General features: G+C 41.2%; 1 protein-coding gene across 5 annotated transcripts in view; it reads left to right on the plus strand.

Annotated features, from left to right (window-relative positions):
- The window catches only part of DUSP22 (dual specificity phosphatase 22), a 55,561-nt gene extending 38,068 nt beyond the window's left edge, over positions 1-17,493 (plus strand). For 4 of the 5 annotated variants that reach the window (XM_090039373.1, XM_090039374.1, XM_090039375.1 and 1 more), the window contains 4 exons: positions 1,241-1,290; positions 6,965-7,039; positions 8,348-8,519; positions 14,416-17,493. In XM_090039373.1, the coding sequence (XP_089895499.1) occupies positions 1,241-1,290; positions 6,965-7,039; positions 8,348-8,519; positions 14,416-14,601 (483 nt within the window). In that variant the 3' untranslated portion in view covers positions 14,602-17,493. The remainder of the gene's footprint in view (positions 1-1,240; positions 1,291-6,964; positions 7,040-8,347; positions 8,520-14,415) is intronic. The other variant, XM_090039377.1, reaches the window with a different exon arrangement.
- The last annotated feature ends 1,107 nt before the right edge of the window (positions 17,494-18,600 follow it).

Raw genomic sequence — 18,600 nt, forward strand, 5'->3', positions numbered from 1 at the left:
GGGAAGCTGGGAGCGGGGGCTGTGGCTGGGGCTGGCTGCAGTGCAGAGCCCATGCCCAAGGGGGTGTCAGCAGCGCAGAGCTCGGCTGATGGGAAAGGTGTGGGATCTCCCTCCACGTACCCCGTCCGTAGCATGCAGCCGTGGCAGGAAGTGGAGTCAGCAGCAGCAGCACTTCCTGGGGAGTGCCAGGGAAACAAATGGCCCAGTGGGGGCTGTGCGTCTCACTGCAATGTACAGCACTGGCCAGAGCCAGGGATCAGTGCCCCCACCTGAAGTGTGGGGGAGTGTCCCCACACCATGTGGCCATTGACAGCTTACTAAACCTCGTTAAGCGGCCCTCCACCTGAAATAATGACCCACCCCTGCATTGGACCAACACATAGTAATTTGTGTGCACCTGTAGATGGTGGCACTTATACAGACATCTCATGTCGTTGTACCCTGTATGTTCTCGAGAAGAGCACGGCTTTGAAAAGTCAAGTAGGCAATGCATTTCAAGAGTGTTTTTAATAGAGTGCTTAGTAAATGTTAGATGAGTAGCAAAGTGAGCATTGACAATAAAAATAGTCCACTATGAATATTGTCTAGTTTTCATTATACATAATTGCATTATTTTCAATACCTCAAAAGGGATTATTTAACTTCCCTATTTGAGCTCATAACTTATTTTAATAGTGGCTGACTAAGAGAATGAGGACGCCTTTTTGAAGACAAGTTTGAGGTTTAAAGCTTTCTTAAAAAGAAAATTCTCTCCCAAATGTCCTTGACTTTTGGTTGCGTTGTTAAATAGGTAAGGAGAAATGATTGCATGCGATTACCAGAAAAAAAAAGCTTTCTAACAAATCTGCTTTCTCAGAATGAATGCTAGAAATTCAAGAGTGCATAAGATGTCATAACAGCTTAATGTCTGATCAAACAAAACAGTAAGTTGCCTAAGTCAAGGAAAGTAGGGTTTTACACGTATTTGATATAGATGCTTTCATTTTAAAGCGCTTGCTGCAGAATCTCAGGGTAAGCATGACTAAGCTGACTGCTTGTTCCTTAGCAACAAAAACACATGTAAATAACATTTTAAGCCTGGGCAAATGAGGCAGTATCTGGAATCTTATTTACAATTGTACATCTCTGTAAGAATTAATGGAGTTGTGCCAGTGTGAAAACCCAATATGTCCATTGATTGTTAAGTATGATGCTTCTGTCTTAACACTGCTGTCTCACTCCTAATTATTTTTCTGTACAGGGAGTGAAGTATCTGTGCATTCCTGCTGCGGATTCACCCTCGCAGAACTTGTAAGTTGTGTGTGCATCTGTTTGTTTAAACTCAGTACTGCCATGCTTGCTTTGAAACTTGATCTTGATTTTGATCTCTTGTCAGTTATATATCAATGTAGTTTTAAGCCAATATCCAGTTCGAGGAAGTGGACCTATATCGGGTTCAGATTTTCCTGCCTCCTTATGAGGTGCAGTCTCCTCCAAAGCATCTGTTGCCGGCCACTTCAGCGATGGGGAGTCTGGTTGTTTGTATGTTGCTGTGTTACTACACTACATGCATTGGTAATCTATTCATGCAGAGCTGTTTTGTCCCAATCACAGGCTTCCCGGTTCCTCCACTGCCCCTAGAACTCTCCTCCCAAAGATTTTTGAACCAGTAACTGGATGGTGCTTCGGAAATCCAAAAGGGAACCGTAAAATATTTCAGAACTATGCTTGGATGACGACCAAGTCTTTCTTCTAGTGTTCACTGTTTATGTTGGGGAGTGATGAAGGGGTTTCAGCTACTTCCTGGTAACTAATTATATAGAGAAACAGAAGTAGCTGAAAAGGCCTGGTACCTACGGAAGGAAGCACAGCACGGCTTTTTCTCTCAGATCAGAGCAATATTCTGGCTTATGCTTTCGGTGGATTTTTTTTTAGAGTATTTTGGGGGTTTTTTGTGCTGTGGCAAGATTCTGGCGTGGCATTTGACATATCTAAATTACCTTTTTTGCTTTTTTCATTAGCATGTTTTTCCACAATTACAAAAACCCATTTCTGATATAATTTTGTGGAGTGGGAATGTAGATCATTACCCTGTTTCCTCTCTACCCTTCCTTTTGTCTTTTTTTTATACCCCCTTTTTAGAATTGCAAAGCACCTGAATTACAGGCACTTTGTGCACATAAAAAAAAGCCTCTGATTAAATGACACCCTAAAGCAGGTCCTAGGCTGCTGTTTTGTTTCTAAGTGTTTTCTTTTGAAGTAAAAGAATGGAGTAGGATTTTCTATATCCACCGTTTTAGTTCTGAAACAAATTTGTGTAATATTTGGGGTGCTGGGGGATGAAGCGTGGACAGATACCTAGTTTTGGAAGTTACTTTGTTCACTTACCAGACTGAAGAGACTATGGGTCATTTTAGTAATTGTCAATATTTTCAGATGCACAGTGCTTGCAAATCTGCCCCCTCCACTAATAGAAATCTGGATCAGTTCATATACAGAAATAGAAAGGACAAAATTTGCAACAGATGTTAATAGCAGCATACAATTCAACCAGTCCTCATCACCACATATCAAGGAATTACCCTGAAAAACATTAAGCATTCATGCTTTCTGGCACTGTAGCAAGACTTTTAAAGTATCAATAAGAAAATAAAGTATTTGCATGAGAATTGCTTATGAATGCTGCAAGTATCCACAATACTTGCTTCAGCATCAAATGGCTGCAAGCAGTTTTTGTTATTTCTAATATTGATACACTCCATCGCTTAAAACTTGATGAGTAACTGACTTTTCATTTTTCTTACAATATAAGAAGTCAAGTAAATCAATGCAGGCCATATAAATATGGATGTTGTTTTCTCCTACCATAACTTCATAAAATTAATGGAATTGGTTTTAACAGGTGGTAAGAATCTGATATTATTTTACTGAGCAACAGCTGAAAATGTTTGTTGTAGTTCGTAGGAGAAAAGAGACCATCATTCTGGCTTGCCTGCTATCAATGGGTAGGGCTAAAGGAAGAGAATAGTATTGTCCTGTAATGTACTGCACACTGTTCCATTAGCTTTCAATGTCAGTAAAACTGACTAGGAACACACAAGATAATTTTTCAGCAGAGCTGACAGCAGGCTTTTCAGGGAGAAAAAACACATTTGAGGCACTGCTACAGTTTCTCTGCAGCTGTTGATGCCTAGTGAAGGGTACCAGTATGATGTCTCAGCACTGCAAATCCTAGGACAGTGCACTATGTATTTGCTAATACCCTCCAATTCAAAAAATCTTTTTCCATTAGAGAATTTTTGACATGCATAAAGTACAAGTCCTTTTTGTATGATAAACTTAAGCACTTTTTTTTCCTGAGAGAAACAAAGTAAAAATATAATAGTGAATTGGGGACATGTTGCATTCACTGAATCTGTTTGATAATTTGGTTCTTCTACCTTATCTGTGCCTGATTAGAATTTTAAATTAAGCAGTCACTTTTGAGATACAGAGCATTTTCTTAGAGTTTCATGAGAGTTCAGCTTCAGGCCACTAGATTTTGCTGGCCATTAACTTATCTAGGAATGCCCTATTACAAAATTAGCTCTTTCCTTCTAAGGAATTAAGTCAATTATACTAACTTATTGGCCATCCTGGTTGCCACCTTGCATGTCCCACTTAGCTTAGTTACCATTCCAGCCAACCTGTTAGGGCCACAGCAGCAAAACATCAACGAAACAGACAAAAGACCAAGCTGGTAAGATAAGGTCATTGACCGTTATAAGGAAAGCAATCTAACCTATATGAATCATAAAAAAACAGATATCACTTTTTAACCCAAAGCACTTCTGAAAGTTCAATTTAAACACTGCAGTACAGAGCTGAAATAGAAACTTGTGTTGGTTCGCCCAGCCTGTCATTTGAGAAGTGTAGGTAGCTGTTCACACAGGATGGTTTCAGGTGGCCTGGCCCCAGTGATGTTCTTTAGGAGAGCTGGAGTGCAAAGCATTGGTTAAGCTGGGAAGTGTAAGTGTACAAACAGGATGCTGTGTATAACAAAATTGTCTTTACATTGAGTTTCAGCCCAATAAGTAGACTTTTAAATGTTCAACCCTCCCGTGTAACAAACATTGATTTGGCATTCCATTATTAATGTACAGTTTGTTTACCTTTAGTGCCTTGCCGCCACAAAGCTGCAAGGCACTAAGGTAAATTTTCTTTATTTGCATTATGTTTTATAATTAACACTTTGAGAGAGTTGTTTTTCTTAAGATAGCTTTGAAATTGTAAATGGAGCATAAACCAAAGTGTTTTATTTAGTAAAACGTTTTCTATGTCACTTCCATAGTGTTTCAAGCAACTTAGGTGGGGCAGGGGACGTCAATCTCCCATTTAGCAGAGATGGAAAGAAAAGGTGGTCAGGCTAAATCACAAGTTTTTAACTCTTCTCAGCAGTGACCTCTTGGACAGAGTATTTACTTGAGGTACTATGCTGGTGGCGTGTCCTGGGTATTTAAAAAGAAGAATATTCCCTATTTCACTCTGTGACTGTATCCTGTGTCAGCTGCTTGTGCTGCCTATAGGTTAACCCTGCAAGCAAAATGCAGGCACCACATGATGTCAGAGTTTTTGCAAGTCACTTTTTTTTAGGAGGGTGAAAATAGGTGGTTTTGATTTTGAAGAAAAAATTTTGTTAGAAAGTATTTTTTTTGGTTAAAATTTAAAAAATGTTTTTGGTTTAAATCCAAGCCCTCTGGAGGTTTCTCAAGCTGAATTTTCTTCCTCAGAGAGTGGTCTTCATTAACAATGCACCACATTTTTTTCAGTTTAAAATTGCCTCAGGGAGTTTTTCCATCCTTTCTAGTCAGAGCTTGAGGTAAAGTAACCATGCAGTATTTCTGCAGGCCCAGTCATAATTCATCATTGTCCTTCTTACTCTGGGGTGACCCACAGAGACTGCGGATAAACGCATCTACTTTATTTGTAATATATTGCATCATCTTGATTTCTTTTGCTAACCATTATTTATATGTTTTCTTTGCTCTTTCTCTTTATATGTTATCTTTTTGTTGCATCCTATGCTTGACTTTTTTTAAGACCTAATTGCCAGTTGTTTCATCAAAACTTTGGAAGATATATTTTTTTGGCTTGCCTTGTTCAGTCCTTGGGCAGATTGGTATTCATCTGTCCTTTTGGCTTTATATGTTTTGGCTTAATGAGTGCAATACCAACTTTCCTTGCTTCTCCTGTGGCTCTTGAAAGATTCCATATGGATATAATGAATTATTTTAAATGATTTTCTTGACACTTTTTTGCCTCCTTTTAACTGATTTGAAAGTCTACCCATGGGGAATTCAAAATGAGGTAAGCCCCCTTTGGTAAGAACGCCAAGGTGATTCCAGTGATCACTGCCCTATTGTGTGACCCATGAAACAGTGACTGGGCTTTTTTGAGAACTAAGTTATACTGAGTCTCCTTTCTTGTATGCTTAAGAATGAGCTACTTTAGAAATAAGTCATTTAGTTGACTAGTAAGCAGGCTAGATGTTTGCCAAGGTACTCAACTATACACTGATGTAAAATTCAGCTGGTTTTCTTGAGGGGAGTGAAAAGTTAACCTAGCAGATTCTCGCGAGCACACTCGGGTCTTTATCAGTGTGCTGATGTGGAGGTTTGTGTTGTGCAACTCCGACTTTCAACTCTTGACTTGAGCTGCATGGAAAGCCTTTATAGGGTTCTCATGATGATTATTAACTTGCATCTTAAATAACATTAGTTTAAATTGGAATAAAAGTCCACATTTGTTTAAAACTGATCTATGAAGTAAACTAGTGCAAATCTATGTATAGGCAAGACAGGTTTCAGAAACTGAAAAGTCATGAACTCGGTGTGTTTGGGAATTAAACTGATTGCATTTGGCTCTGAATGGTGTCATTTCAGTACCGCTGCTTTTGTTTTGGGCTTCTTGATCTCTATAATAAACATTGTGCACTGAAGTCTCACTAGAGGTGAATAGGACAAATGATCAGGCAATGATGGGAAGCAAGCAAAACTTGGTAAACCTAACAGGATGCTTACAATTCTTACGCATTCAGTAGTGGTAATAGCAGAATAGATTGTAAGTTTCTATTATCAGGCAATGGTTTTCTGCACATGTTCCAAGAGAGGAGCATGTGGGAGCAGGGTAAAGGTGTTTTAGCTTTGTGAGTTGTGGCTAAAGAGTTTTGCTGCCATTGGTATTAGCTAGTTGAAAGGCAAGGAAGGACTTTGCGGTAAAGGAATGGGATAAACAAAAAGGTGAACCTTTGAAAGTAAGGAACAGAACTTGGTGTTTGATATAACAGTTGGGGGAACTTAGGCTTAATGGGAGAAGTGGTGAAGTTAGAGGAGGGAGCTGAGAATTACACTCTGAGCATCATTTTGAAAGGATTTGAGTGGGGAAAACAGCAAAGCTAGAGGTAGAGTCTGGAGTAGGAAAGAGGAGATGTTCAGAACTTGCATTTTGGCATCCTAGGAAAGAAGCAAAAGATTAATTTGGAGATGCTGTGCAGAAAGAAACCATGCTATTCAGTCAAGGATAAATCTGAGATCAGACTTGAGTGATAGGTAAGGAATTGCTGGTATCTGCTATGATGGATGGAAGGCTTCCCCTCCCTCAGGAACTCTGGCTGGACATCCACAAGGAGAGGTCAGGAAGACGGACCAAAGTATTTGTTTTTTTTGGACGGTTAAGATACATCTTTGCCAGTCTTTGGAGTAAAGTATTTGCCAGCAGTTGCTAAAGAGTTGTGCATGAGATCAGGTTTTCTTCAGTTGGAGAATAACCTTAGCAATTGTATGGGGTTTTTTGATCAATACAGACTTTTTTACGAATACCGCAGTTAGTTCTGTATTCTGAAAGCAATGTTAAGTAACTTTTCATGTATTTTTTTTTCTCTGGATTTATTAGCTGTGATTTTTATTAAAGTAAGGACTTTTTATTTTCTTCTTTCTTCTATATTTAGGACAAGACATTTCAAGGAGAGCATCAAATTTATCCATGAGTGTCGCCTTAGAGGTGAGGGCTGTCTTGTTCACTGGTACGTATGTCAATTGCTTAAGAGCATTCTTATTTTTCCCCCCTCTTATTTTGTTGTCTTAATGAGTTAGAGTTCTTCCTTCTTTTTTTCCATTTGTAAAGTTAATACATTTTGCAAAGCAACAGTCCTTGTCATCCAAAGGTCCCACGAGCTTTACAAACTCTTATCTGCTGCACTGGAACTCTGAATCGCAGATCTGTTAAGTGGCTGTTTCAGAACACAATGTGCTAGTTGTAGAGCCTAAAGTTTTGGTACCCCACTCCTCTGCTCACTTTTTTTACTATCCATCCTCTTGCCTTTTAACAATGAATTTCACCATCATCTCTTTTTCCTATTAAGATTAATTGCCCTTTTTTCTTCAAGGTTAAACCTATAATTCCGATCACATTTTTTATTAGGTGCTCTTGCAGCATTGATTCTCCCACTCTCCCGGCAGCATCATGCATCCTGGTGCCCTCCCCCCCACGCACACACCTGGCACCTCACCCTTCCTGGCTGTGGGCTTCACAGCTGCACCACACCTCTCAGGTGTCTCGGATGGTGGGCTCCTCCATCCTAGGTGTAACAGGTCCACACCCAAGGTAGCTGCAGCAGTTGTGGTCACAACTATTTTTACACCCCCCCCACCTGCAGCTGATGCCCCAGTCACTCCTGCCTAGCTCTCTGGGCTGCACCACCTTGCCCCCTGAGGTGGGGAAGGGAGCCCAGACACCCTGTCTCATTCTGCCCCCGGAGCAGTTAGGGGGAGTTGTGGTAGGGTGGGAGCCTAGGGCCATCATTTAACCCCTTGCAGGCTGCCAGTCTCTTGTGGGTCGCCAGTTGGACAGCCCCTCATCTATCACAAGAATTGTCATGTAGTGATTTAGAGTGTTGATGATAATGATAACACTGTCCTATCCAGAAAGGCTCAGGTTCTGGGTAGGTCATCAAGCACATCCCAGCCAGGCTTCCCACCCCCATTCATATCTAGATACAGAAAACCTTGCTCCACTCCCCTACCTTAAACCCAGTGGAGATCCGTCTTCCTAGTATCCATCCCAAGCCTACATCCCCCTTTTCTATGGAGGGTCTGTGGCTGTCCCCCCAAATGCAGAAATCCTCCTCTCGCCAATAAACAAACACAACATTAAGCTCAAAATAACTATAATATAGAGGGGGGGAAGAAAGAAAGGTTTCCTTCCCCACTGACGGTCAACACTAAAGGGAGCACCTCTGTGTAGCACCCCAAGGTAGTGTCCTTATGGTGTTGTCTGAATAATGCAAAGTCTTGTTCTGTTGCACCTATTTATTGTCTCGTTTGTGCCACAGTCTTGCTGGAGTCTCCAGGAGTGTGACTTTAGTTGTGTCCTACATCATGACAATCACAGACTTTGGCTGGGAAGATGCGCTATCTGCTGTAAGAGCTGCAAGATCATGTGCCAACCCGAATATGGGTTTCCAGAGGCAGCTACAAGAGTTTGAAAGACATGATGTTGACCACGTATGTGACGTTTACATTTTTTTTTTAACAGACCCCCACACAACTACATTTGGGTTACCTAAGGGTGTCAAGACTTGAACAGGTAAAGGACAAATGACTCAAAATGCAACAAATTTGTAAGGTGAAAAGGCAAGGAATACTGTATTCCATTGAATGTTAGACACCCTTGACTTTAAAATGCACCCAAGTTTTCTGACTCTTAATTTTTAAAAAAGCCAAAGCAAAATATTAAACAAAACTACCCCCGTTTTTGGTTCATACAAAAATAACTTTTTTTTTAACTTGAATATAAAAATTCTTCAAAAAATACATTTTAAGTGCTGCTTATATTGGAAGAGATTGGCATGCTAAAGCAAGAAAAAAATAGTTTCTATGATTGTTAGGGAGAGCTAAACTGGGTTCTTAATCTGGTTTACGTACCTTCATCTGTGGCAAATAGTTTATTATACCTGGAACTTAATTAACAATTGATGCATGAGCTGGACACAAATTGAGATCCCATTTTTGACCTATGCTGGCTTTTGGGAATTGGGATGGGGAAGGAGGAAATGGTTTGGTGTTTTGATCCAGTAGGTGAGTGGATATAATTGAGTACAGGCAAAGAGCAAGTGTCTGAGTGGGAGAGGCTGGGTCACTTTTCTGGCTCCACTTCCCATTGCTCAGCATGTTTCTGGCTTTTAAAAATAAACAAATAAATGAGGTGAGGAAGTCTGCTTCATTTTTCATTCCCTTTTTCTTGCAATAACACAATTTAGAAATGACTATTGCTCTTTAAATAATGCAGATTTCAACGGTAAATGGTTGTTTGTTTGTGTTGTGTGTCTGTTAAATTTAACCAAATATTTCCTGGATCCATATAGACCTTGTGTAAATGAGGGTAACTGACGTTTTTTTTAAATACACAATTAGAGGGAGTTTCCAGACTGGTCTCTCTTCTGTCTTGTATAAAGGGTTAGTCATTTCATTGCTAATTGGTCTCAGCTAACAACCCTAAATGACATTGCTATATGCAAATAGCCTCATGAAGGCAGTAACGTATAATTTTATTTTTCATTTCACAATAGAGGGATGCTGCAGTGAGTCTATTAGGCTACAAGAAGAAATATCTACCTTTTTAATATGATGAGTTGCAAGCTGTCTTTTCTCAGTTGCAGCCCAGATACCCAGCAGATGTGCATCAGTGAATCTCTTATTTCAGCAAGCTTTGCCAATTTGTACCTGCTCATGATATGGGGCTTAGTTTTATTATGGCACCATGGTAGTTTTTGTTATGGACATGTGACACATTTTGGGGTTTCTGGACAAGTAATCCATTAGACTTGGTTTTCTTAGCTGGTAGCCAGTGGAAATCATAGTATGCATGTGTCACTTCTGAATATTCCCTAGATGTGCACTAAGATTTTGCGTTTAGCCTGTGACCTCAGTGTTTATTTGTTCTGCAGTGGGATTTGGACAGTTCTCCTGAAATCTTATCCCTCCACTACCTCCCTAAAAGTAATGTAGGTGTAGGAGCTGAGGCTGGAAGAATTGTCACAGGATTAACAGGATTGTCCCTTCAAGCAGAATTGGTACAGTCAGTGTTGACTAGCAAACTATATTCTACTCACCACTTCATTTATTCAGGTCACTTGGGTACAGGGTGCCTTTCAACGTTTATCCTGCATAAGGCTCTTGCCTTTCTTCCCCCAAAGATTGTTAGACTAGACCAATCCTCGAGTCATAATATGAACTTTTAAAAATAATTTTTATTTGAAGAAATAAACTAAGTCTGTCCTGTGTTTTTTTTTCTAGTAAAAGTCTTTCCGTTGTTAGTTTTCTATATCATCTAAATCAGTGGTTCCATTTTTGCTTTTCTATAAATGACCAATGTCCTTGGTTCTTCCTTGGGAGTTCCCATAGGAGGCTTTCTGTATGTCCTTTGGTGATGCCAAAACATCAGGAGTAATAGCATAAACATATGTTTACTGTTCTGTGACCCATCAAAAGGAGTGGAATATACTGGCCACAGTCTTTCTGGTACTCTTCTAACATGTAGCTAATGGGATCTCCAGAGTCTTATCAGATATTTCCACCATTTCATGCTGTTGTAAGTGAGCTCAGGTAGGTGTGTTTTGGCTCCCTTGAATCTCACAAACATGCCAAAAGGCTTCTCCCTGTGTTCAAGTCCATGTTTCCCAACCTTTTCCAGCCCCAGGCATACTTACATTAATAAAAAATGTCTGCAGCACACCTGTTAAGGCATTCCCCATCCTCATACCTATTGTAGCTCATGACAAAATTCTGTGGTACATCTGTTCACTTCTGACAACACACTTTTGTGCTGTGGCACACTGGTTGGGAAATGTTGGTTTAAGTGGCCTGGGACCCCCTAACCTCTCAAGGAATTCATTCACTAGGATGTATGTTGCTGTCACCCACTAAGGAACCAAGACAACTCCATAACATGAGGCATTTTTACACAGGCACCCTTCATGTCCTATCTGTATGTTTTTCAGTATAATTTCTTATGTTGACTTGACTAAAGTTTTGGAATCCCAAAACATTCAGTCATTTTAAACCTATGAAATTAGCCCCGTAACAGTGTTTCACAACATATCTGGACCAGCCAGCTGATCCCTCTGCCCATTTCCTGTTGTTTTTCCTCCTCTTTTACATGATGCTTCATCTTTAAATTCCAAGCTTTCCCACTCTGACCAAAAAAACTTTTATTGTGTTTTGTGGAGGGAAGTTGGTGGTATTTGAAAACAAAAAATAAGACCTTGTATTTGGTCTGAGAGCATAGACAGGAAGGAAAGCTAGCTATGCTGGAATTTGGAGCCTGTATTTTCAAGCCCAGTGTACCCAGTTTTGAAGGGATTCATGTGTCCTTTGAGGCCAAGTAGATGGTCCAGTTTGGGCTCCTTTATGATGTAGCTTTTTTTTTTTTTTAGGGCACCTGGTGTAAAAATAGTCTAAGCCAGCATCCCATGCAGTTCACAGAGCCTACTACACATTGGCCAGCCTCTCAGCATTACCAGTTTCCCTTGTTTAACAAAGTTGATGATATCTTTTTCTAACTACCATGAACTGGGTCAAATTCCCTTTTTGCCAGGCAAATTCAATACTGAGCCATACCTATAGGACTCATATGATTGCCTTCATTTTTTCCTCACTAGCAGCTGTTTCTACCTCTGCACTGCTGCAAAAAAGTTCAAGTTGCTATGACAGATTTCTCAACTGCTGTTTATAGCCTCCTTTTTTGTTGATACCATCTCATTGAACATCCAAATTGCTAGTTTATCCTGGAAATTTCCTTTAATATCTGCATATGCATGAACACAAGCTCCATAGTTCCTCTGCTCACATAAGTAGGTTTCCTCTTTCCTTTTCCTTCTCGTGCTTAGCTTCTTCTCTAGACATCTCAGAATGACAGCTGGCTCCAAGCACCATATGACTGCTAAATAACTCTCCCTTTTGCTGTCACAGCTGTCACTCAAGGTGGCTACTAGAAACCTTCTTTTCTTTAAGTATTGAACTGAACCAAGTAAGCTTTTTCCCTCAAAGATGGTTAGCTGTAATATTATTTCCTCTTGGACAGCCTAGTCTCTCCCTCGTGGGCCTCTGTTGGCTATAAATGGGGTAAACTGTTGTTACTGTCCAGTCTTGTCTAATTCCTACAACAAGCACAATTCAGTATCCAGATGGCTTGATTTTTCCCATTGGGGTCTATGACTGATTTCCTTTTGGAGCTAAATTTTTAACTCCTTAAATGCAAGTCTCTATGCAAGTCCCACTTAGTAGGGCTGTGTGAAGCTTCGGTAGCCAATTTGATTCTGAGGAGATTTGGCCCGATTTGGGGACCAAACCTCTGAATCGAATCAGCAGACCAATTAAAAGCTCTGAATTGATTTGGAAAAGCTTTGGAAAATATTTGGCTGATACGGAGATTTGCCTGTAGAATAAACAGGTAGCTGACAGCTGCCTCCAGCTGGTAAGTCTATTGGGGAATGGGGAAGTGGCGTGGAGGAGGGAGGGATTGGGGCTGGGGCTGAGACGAGGTGCCCAGCCAGGGTTGGGGACGCATTACTCAGGGAGGGTGGGGGTGTGAGGTGCGGGCATGGCAGCACTTGGAGCGGGGGCCCTGCCTGGCTGCTGCTTGCCCAGCCGGCAGAGGCAGGATGCAGGCACGGCTCACTCCAGGCGGAAGGGGGCAAGCGGCAGCAGGGCAGAGCACCCGCTCCCAGCACTGCCGTGCCCGCATCCCATTCCCCCTGCACCAGCTGGCAAGCAGCAACAAGGTAGAGTCCCTGCTCCCAGCACTGCCATGCCCACATCCCACACAGCCCCTCTGCCCCCGTCCCTGAGTAACACGCCTCCCCATCCCCGCTGGGCAGCTTGGCCTAGGCCCTCCCCCAACCCCAACAGACTTACCAGCTAGAGACATCTGTCAGCTGCCTGTTTAGTCTATGGCCAAATCTCCAAAGCGGGGCCAAATCTTTCAGATGTGATTTGGCCGAATCGAATCAGGACAGTGATTCGAATCTCCGAATTGAATCGCTGTCTTCTGAATTGGCCGAATCCAAAGCAAATGCTTGCTGCTTCGCACAGGCCTACCTGTTTAGCCATATTTTTCATGGTTTCCCTTGATTTGTGAGAAACTGATGGTTAACTTTTGGATCTGTCTTACCATTCTTGGATCTGTCTTACCCACTAGATCTGGGGGTTTTGCAGGTGGGATTCCCAGTCTGTCTGAGCAGTTTATAGTTGTTAAGAAACATTTTTCGATTCTTTATGGGAAGCCTACAGCTCTTGATTTGGAGTTTATTTTAACTTCTTTTTGGAAGTTTCCAACTGTTGTTCTAGATCTTATTTTGCTTCTGGCCTTTTTAGGTTTCTGCAAGTAGCTCCTTATTTTTACTCCATCTTGGCGCTCAATTTTTTTTCTCATTGGAAAATGTATCCCACTTCTCACACCAGAGCTTCTTTTTGATTTAACATCTAGTAAAACTTAAAGAAGGATGCATTGCATTCAGAATCTTATCTATGTCTATCCTGACCATGTAGTTGGTCAATAAAAGATATCACCCATAAATCCTCCAGTCCTTTCTGACCCAGGACCATGATTCAGAAAATACCCAGTGAAAGCCCTCTGTGCAAAACATTCAAAATCTTCAGCTTCCTTGTTCTTCCTTTTGTTTGGGAAAGCAACATGTGCTTATCTGTCTCCTACAGGTATCTAAAATGAAGGCTGCTAGTTAGACTCATTTCAACAAGGTTTTTGCCCAGCCTCTAATGATTTACACATTTAAATTTCTTCATTACTTTGCTCTCTCTACACAAATGAACTGTTTTAAAAGCACAATACCACATTCCAACTTGTGTATTAAACACCTGATACCGTATGTGCTGTTTGGAGTGTTAAAACAAGGATACCATAAAAATGAGGAGTCCCATAACTTTTACTCTTTTTTTTGACAAGGTGCTACCTTAGTTGGTTTTAAAATGCCAATTTTCTGCAACTTCCTGAGCCCATGGTGGTGTTCCTGTTGCAAGACCAACACTTATTTCAGGAGTACCTTATTCCAAATGGCGATTCAAGTTGGCAAAGTCTTTATGCATATGTGTAACTTTAATGAAGTCATTAGTGTTATTGACTTCCTCAGGACAGTTCATATGCTGGGTTCCACACATGCTAAAGCATTTCTTTTGCACTTTGTGAAGCACTCAAGGTATCTTTCTTTAGATCACAAGGGTTCTACTGTAAAAGGCTTAAAAGTTGTAATTGATAAATTATCTTTCAAAAGCATTAGTAAAAAATTGTGATACTAAAGATGCTATTCAATAAGGAAGGCATTATTTTTGCATTTGGTCTGTGGTGATACGTAGGTGCTTCACCCACTTTCTTTGATTTCTCCAGTTCAGACAGTGGCTGAAGGAAGCATATGGAGAAAACTCCTTGCAAGATGTGCAAGAAGCCAAAAATCTTCTGGTTAAATATAAAGAGCAGGCAGAGATGCAACAAGGCACTGGCGGGAGACAGTGGAATAACAACTTTTCATCATTGCCCTCCCTGTCATACAGCAACTACACAACAGAAACCTAATTGCACAAGACTGGATAATTCTTTTCCGTTTCAAAACAAATGTCACCACCGATCACCATTTCATTCTGAAGACTGCAGAAGTTGTGTGAACTGTGCACTTGTGGAAAGCTTCTAAATGAAACTATTCTAGTGTGTGTGTGTGTGTGTGTGTGTGTGTACATGACAGTTTTAGAGTTTATATAGTGTCAGGCTTTCTAAGTGTAAATTTCTGTGGAGAGAAGTTTGTGTCAGGATCTTGGCACCACCAAATTCTTCCTCCTCATCCCTTCTATATTATGTGCCTCTTGAACACACACTCATATGCACAAAATAACATCGTCTCCAAAGGGTGTGTTTGCAAAGAGTGTGAGCACCTGTGTAGTTTTGTTTGTGCTGCAGTTTGCTATTTAACTTCTAGCTACCTCAAGAATGTTGTTCTTGGCATTCTGGTTGTAAATGCAACCATGAAAGTTTTTTGATTACATACTGGGTGAAGGCAAGTGTGTGTGTGTGTGTGTGTGTGTGTGTGTGTGTTACACGAGCTCTTCAGGCTTTCATTTACATTACCCATTGTTGTCATTAGTTTGAAAGTTTAAGATCTGGTAGAAGAATTTAAGAAACTCAAATTCCATATGAGGGGTGTCAAAGATGCAGCTTGTGGGATGGCTCCAGCCTATGGAGCTCTCCCTCCCAGCCTGCTGGGCTGCCAGAAGGTCACAGGTAGGGTCCACTGCAGAATTTGTGGTACCTGAGTCCTAATGGACATGACAGTCAACAGCAGAGGGGTTGGCAAGGGCTGCGATGATGCAACCTTGTTCATTCTCTTCCCACTGGCCTTCTGCTGCCATTGCCTATCGGGCTTGTCACAGCTGCCACTGCTGGCCCTGCACATCTAACCTGGGAGGAGCCATGTGGTCTGGATCCAGCCTGGGATGAGTTTGATACCCCTGCTCTATGCCAGTTAGAACCAGTGTTGACCGATGTGATCAATTTTGTAGGAGTACACATGTACAGAAAATGTTAAATCAGATTAAGAACTAGGTGCCATGTTCTGTTTTTGATTACACTGATGTATATCTGGAGTAAAAGCATTGGCTTATTTTGATTTAGACCTGTGCTAACCCCAAACAGTCAGTCAAATTGTTCCAGACTTCTACTCGTGCAACTTGGAGTAAAATTGATGCTGACACCTCGATCTTCAGTCAGGCTTGGAAGGCTGTTGCTAAAAGATTCCCAAGTAAAGTTTTTTCAACCTGCAAAGATGATTTAAAATAATTGAGCTCGTTTAAATATGCAGCATATGCTGACTGTTGTGGCTATCTGGAGACATGACCAGCATGATAAACAGGATTAACCTCATTATTATTTTTTGTTTCAATTCCTATGATACCATGAGTTTTTGCTATTTCATGAGATGCCCTTTGGTGCTATCTGTTGATGACTTCAGAAAGCGTGAATTCTTTGACAGACTGCAGTTGGGCTATAGGAGTAAAGTAAATCCTGATATGTGTTCTTCTATCCCATATTTTCCATTCTTTGAAATAGAATAAAAAGTCTAATACTGCAACAATAGGGATGAACATACACTCACAACAAACGCACATACAGAGCAAGCAAGTGTTCTATAGTATCGTTGCACTTCTTTCTGCACGGTAACATAGTGGGTGCTGAAACATTTTAAATGACTTTATAACAGAAGACTAGAATGTAGACTTAGAGCCAACAGTTTACATTCATGTGTTCATGGTAGTTCTTTCTTGCCATATCTTTCAACTAATTGGTTGTCCCCAAAAAGTCAAGCATTGAAATGCACATTTTTTATAGCCATAAAGCCAGCACTCACTTTAAGCTGCAGTTGGAAAGCAGAATCCAGGGTAAAATGGGAAGGTACATATAGTGTCCTGAAAATATATGCTGTTTCCTTTTATTAAAAGAATGGAACAAAGTGCCTCTGGGTTAGTGGCTTTCAGTTTGGATGGGGTAAATCTTCACCTCCCTGATCTTCATTGGATTGTGCATCATCCTTGTAGACCCAGTCCACAATCCATGCCACCTGTCTAGTAGCACTGAGAAAATAACTGCTGTCCAAGTAGGAAGCTGGACTCCAGTTTCCTCCTTCAATGCAGCTGGGATGGCAGTCATAGCTAGGCCATTTCTCTGTTCATTTAAGGAAGGAGAAAAGCTGATGAACATGGCACAATGTGTCCTTTTACTAGCCTTCTTCCAATAGCTCTTGAGAGGACTTTCCAGCTGTTAGATTATACAGACGGGTGATTATCAACCAGATAGCATTTTGGTAGCTGACCTTTATGGTGTAAACCATGCGTCTAGTTCTTATGCCTTTTTGTATTTCAAAGATGCCCTCCTTGTTTTGCCTTCCACTGGAAAAATATGTCAAACTTTTTAATGCTTACTGAGCATCTTGATTGAAATGTTTATCTCTTTTGTAAGCTTAATACCTTTGTGTGATTGCAAGCAAATGTTTTAGCATTATACTATAGAGAACGGGTAACTTCTTCAGTATTTCTTACCTTGACTTTTAACTTGGAGGTGTTTGTTTCCTTGATTATATTTTGTGGTTTGGGGGAGAGGGTGGGGGTAGAAGAAATCCTATGGTGAATTAACTCTTTTTAAAAACCAGGATAACATTGGTTGTTATAAAGATCGATCACTGCATGTACCCAAGTCAGTGAACAATTACAGTAAATACTGCAGCCACTTAGAAACTATAAACTTGGTAAGCTTCTTTGATTCTGTCTTCCTGTTGGCATCATAATGAAGACTTGGTTGCTTTTTCCCAATGGTTTGTATTTAATAAATACTGCACTTTTTATAAACAAAACTAAATGTTAGTAGCTTTATCTATTTGTGTATCTTGCTTGAAATAAATAAAGAATCTTTGATGGATCCCTGTTTTTTGTCTAATATCCCTACTTTGTGCAAAGAGAACCCATCAGCCTGAACTTGTTTTAGTATTTAGATCAAGTTGTTCTTTCCATTGCATAGACCTCTGCAGCCCAAGAATTGTTTCTACTCTGCATAAATTCCTGTAGAGAACCTGCTAAATCAGGTTGTGTGGCACCTAAGTGTGCAGGGCATAATTTCATAGATTTCATAGACATTCAGACTGGAACGAACCCCAAAGGATCATTGAGTCCAGCCCCCTGCCCCAGGGGCAGGAAGTCAGCAGGGATCATCGGATCCCAGCAAGATAAATATCCAGACGTCTTGAAGGCATTCAAAGTGGGTGCTTGAACCACCTCCAGCGGCAGTCTATTCCAAACCTTGGGGGCTCGGACTGTAGAGAAATTCTTCCTTATATCCAGCCTGAATTGGTCGTGGCGGAGTTTGTGACTTTTCGATCTTGTCATCCCTTGGGGGGCTCTGGTGAACAGACATTCCCCCAGATCCTGGTGGTCACCACTGATCAACTAATAGGTGGACACCAGATCACCCCTGAGCCTGCACTTTTCCAGGCTGAAGAGTCCCATGACTCCTCAGCCTCTCATCATAAGGTCTGTTTTCCTAACCTCTGATCATGCATATGACTCTCCTCTGGACTCTCTCAAGCTTCTCCACATCCTTTTGGAATTGTGGAGCCCAAAACTGGACGCAGTACTCCAGCTGCGGCCTCACCAAGGCCGAGTACAAGGGGAGAATGACGTCCTGGGTTTTGCTTGAGAAGCATCTATGGATGCACGCCAGCATTTTGCTTGCTTTACTAGCCGCAGCATCACATTGAAGGCTCATGTTCATCTTGTGGTCAATCATGATCCCCAAGTCCCTTACGGCTGTGGTGGTAGCCAGCGTAGCACTGCCGAGCCTATAAAGATTCTGCAGGTTTTTCTTCCCAAGGTGGAGAACCTTGTATTTTTCGGTGTTAAACACCATTAGGTTCTCATCCGCTCATTTGTCAAGATCTGCCTGGATCACTCTCCTGTCCTCAGGTGTGGGTGCTTTACCCCAGAGTTTGGTGTCATCGGCAAACTTGGGCAGTCTGCTTCTGACACCAATGTCTAC

This window comes from Crocodylus siamensis, chromosome 3 (genome assembly GCF_052110815.1).
Source record: "Crocodylus siamensis isolate JL-2025a chromosome 3, ASM5211081v1, whole genome shotgun sequence".
NCBI classification, from domain to species: Eukaryota; Metazoa; Chordata; order Crocodylia; family Crocodylidae; genus Crocodylus; species Crocodylus siamensis.